Consider the following 3,419-nt stretch of genomic DNA (forward strand, 5'->3'; position numbering starts at 1 on the left):
GAGGGCGGAAATGATTAGCATCAGCGACAACATCAACAAGCATCCAGTGAAGCCCGATTGAGGATGACGATGGCGACTTCGCATGTCCCGGGCATGCGACAGGGTCCCGGAAAGCTCGAGACTCACTCAGTATTCCCCCAGATACATCTCGGATCCACAAAACATGCCGGGCTGCCGTGAACTCATCAAACGGGGAATCGGAGCTTCGCGACCCTCGGACCCGAATCTCGGATTATCCTCGAATTTCCACAGAGCGGAACCTGCCTTCTTCCTTGGGACGGTGAGTTTGGAAATCATCAACGAACCGTTTTCGTTTTGCAGAAGTAATGGCTTCCGCCACCTTTCCATTTTTCTGTGGAGACTTCGCGAACTTGTCTAGCAGAAAAAATTCATGACAAGATGCTGTGTCCCACCCGATGTCGGAATGATTTAGTCACCGTAGATCGTGTCATCACTTCAAGCGGGAGCGAATGTCTGAATGTGAGGTCGACCAGTACGCCATGTCATCGTTACCAGTCTCAAATTTCCGAGAGATGCTTATCTCCGGGTCAAAATGCAGTTTCTACATTCGAATAATCGTCATTCTACTGCGTGGAAAGGGATTATTGGGAAACTATCAGTGGGAGGCGTTCCCGACCGACGGTTTGCTTGTGGTCCGGATTTGGTCTGTCAGCCCATCGCATGAGCAGGTCGCTGCAGTCGACAGCGAGTTCAAGTTGTCACCGTCACAATTTGATTACAGACTGCAACCATCCTATCGCTGAACACCAGCTTTCCAGTCTTGAAACGCATCTCGATGCCCGCTCGGACATCCTCCCCATCTAAGGACCAGACAGAGAAAAAAACTCCCCCATCGACCAACCAAATTAAAATTTCTCACTGTCCGGTTGTACCTAGTATATCATTGTTGTTGGATCATTTCGACCTGTGTTCCACCTCAGAATTTTGTGCGCGGACATCATTCTCCCGGAGACACTCGCTAGTATACAAGCGGATCGAATAATAGCTTGCGAGTTGTCTGTCAAATCCTCCGATTATGTGTTCTCAGATGCGAAGAGAGCGTCGGAAGGACGTCAATGAGAGCGAGAGACATACATGCATACGGTCTGTCGGACCCCACCGGATCGATGCAATTCGTTCCGCGGGTGCTCTTGCTCTTCTGCGCAGCACCGGACAACCCTATCCGCCAGAGCAAAGGTACGGCGCCGTGTGTTTTGACCGGTGCGGGCTCCAGCGAAAAGTCCATTCGACCGTCTATGGATCTGTCGGTCTGTCAGCCGTTGGGTCGGTCAGTCTGTCCGGTCGGCTATTCGTTGGCCCATCCGTCCGCGCGTCTTCAATTCTTTCTGCTTTCTGTCGAGGAGAAACAACGTACATTCAGATGGATGGTTGACCGTTCGGGCAGACGACCACGCGGCCTGGGAAACGGGCAGACAAGCGGGCGGTCGACCGGGCGGGCAGCCAGCCCGTGAACTTCCCTTTCTCCTAAGCTGCAACTACATAACGGCATCACGGGAAGACGCCCGCCGGAAAAAGTGAAAGTCCGTCTCTTCAAGAACAAGCAGTCATGAAGACGCAGCAGCTGATCTCGTGGAGTTTGATACTCCTGGCAGAGGCTATCGCAGCCCAAGAGTTTGGAGGTGTGATCCGAATTCTCCGAAGTAGCGATCGAGTCAAGATCGGTGGCCGTTCCTACAAAGTTCGACGTACGAAGAACACCTCGACATTAAACTCCAACCGGAACGGCTCGTGCGTGTTCGAAGGCCAGATTTTCCGACATGGCGGCACCGTTCAACGAAAGGACGCCTGTGACAAATGCATGTGTTTCAGCGGAGAAGTTCTCTGCTGGAAAACCCAGTGTCCACCGGTCAAGATCACCAAGGGTTGCCGCGAGGTTCGGCGGAGTGGAGTTTGCTGTCCGATAATCGAATGCGACCCAGAGGTTCCTTTGAAAAACAACAAGCATTCTTTCACACAGAAGAAACAGCGTCCCTTCGTACCGCTGCCCGAGAAGAACCGCTTCAAGGATCAGGAGTGTGAAATCGATGGACGGAAGTACCGTTACGGGGAAATCGTGCAACGAGCCTCAGGAGCCTGTATGGTATGTCGATGCGGTTCCGGAGGAGAAATGAAGTGTAAGACGAGGAAGTGTCCCCTGACAGGAGCTCTCGATCTCGGTAAACTTGCTAAGGTTACCCAGAACACGAAAACCGCCCCGAAAACCGCAGTCCTCATCAACCAGAAGAGACCTCAGTCAGACGGCGAAACACCAGAGGAAATCTCTTTCTAAACTGAACAGAATCCAAACCTCCCCAAAACGGCAGCCCATGCTCCCGATTCGACTCTCACGTTGGATTCAGGTTCACCAACTTCGAGACAGAAAGACGTCGATTCCCGGACTTACATCGGACCCCTATCCTTGTCGGCTCGGAGAAACTCCATGAATCGAGGCACAATGTTCATTCGCCAAGGATTTTATAAATAATTAACTAGCGAAAATCGACCCTATTTATGAAATGCGTGATTTTAAACCCTGGGATGTATATTTTCAGAGTGTGAGACTATATGCTCGTGAGTGCTGGTGAAGAGATTTTTCAAAGAATAAACCCGTTGAGACTGATCATACTGACTTTCCTCAAACTTCTGGTGATCTGTTGTCGAAAGCGGCTTCGGTGCAATTAGGCCGCGGCTTCAATTCAGCATCACAAACGTCCATTCTTCAGCGAAGCGCTGTTCCATTGCGAATCATAGTATCTGCATAGCGCCCTGCTTCGTGATCGTGACTTCCTCGACTCGGGCTGGCTGACTGACTGAGCTGCGATAGACAGACGGGACTTGGATTTTTACAAAGGCTCAGCAAGCATCCGGGTACCACGAAAAGATAAACCAACGTAATCGTCGGCGAGCTTCCTTTCGTGGACGAGATCCCCGATGAAGCTCTCCGGCGGGTTCCGCTAACGTCGATACTATCCGCGATCCAACACGTGAATTCTATCGCGTCGCGTCGTCGTCGGCACCCTCAGGGAATCCGTTTGCGTCAATGGATCTCATTCTCGAGGTCCAAGAATCTCGAGTCGCGGCGTCAAGAGAGGCTGAAGCTCAGATCCACTTGCGGCTCCTGTCAAGGACGGAATGCTTCGGCGGAGGAAGCATTGCCTGAAATTCAATATCGGACAGATTATCTGACTGAGTCAATCGAATTACGTTCGCTTACGCCCCAAGCTCGGTCCCGTCGGTATTCCACACCGTTGATCCGGATCTCGTAGCTTGACATCTGAATAGTTGGGACAGCTTCTGCTTGAATCACCAGTCTGCAGTATGAGTCCTTGGTGTCACTCAAAACCAGTTCTATAAACTTCGGAGCTCAACGAGGCGATAGCTCATATCGTTCCAGCTTTGCTGCGAGTACATCGATTCGT

The 3,419-nt window shown here is 51.4% G+C and overlaps 1 protein-coding gene across 1 annotated transcript; it reads left to right on the forward strand.

Moving 5' to 3' along the window:
• Window positions 1-1,530: 1,530 nt before the first annotated feature.
• Window positions 1,531-2,492, forward strand: LOC100897568 (uncharacterized). Its single transcript, XM_029112342.1, has one exon. It carries the CDS (start codon window positions 1,568-1,570, stop codon window positions 2,288-2,290), a length of 723 nt encoding a protein of 240 aa, XP_028968175.1. The 5' UTR covers window positions 1,531-1,567; the 3' UTR covers window positions 2,291-2,492.
• The last annotated feature ends 927 nt before the right edge of the window (window positions 2,493-3,419 follow it).

Source organism: Galendromus occidentalis, unplaced genomic scaffold (genome assembly GCF_000255335.2).
Source record: "Galendromus occidentalis unplaced genomic scaffold, Mocc_1.1 scf7180000075389, whole genome shotgun sequence".
NCBI lineage: Eukaryota > Metazoa > Arthropoda > Arachnida > Mesostigmata > Phytoseiidae > Galendromus > Galendromus occidentalis.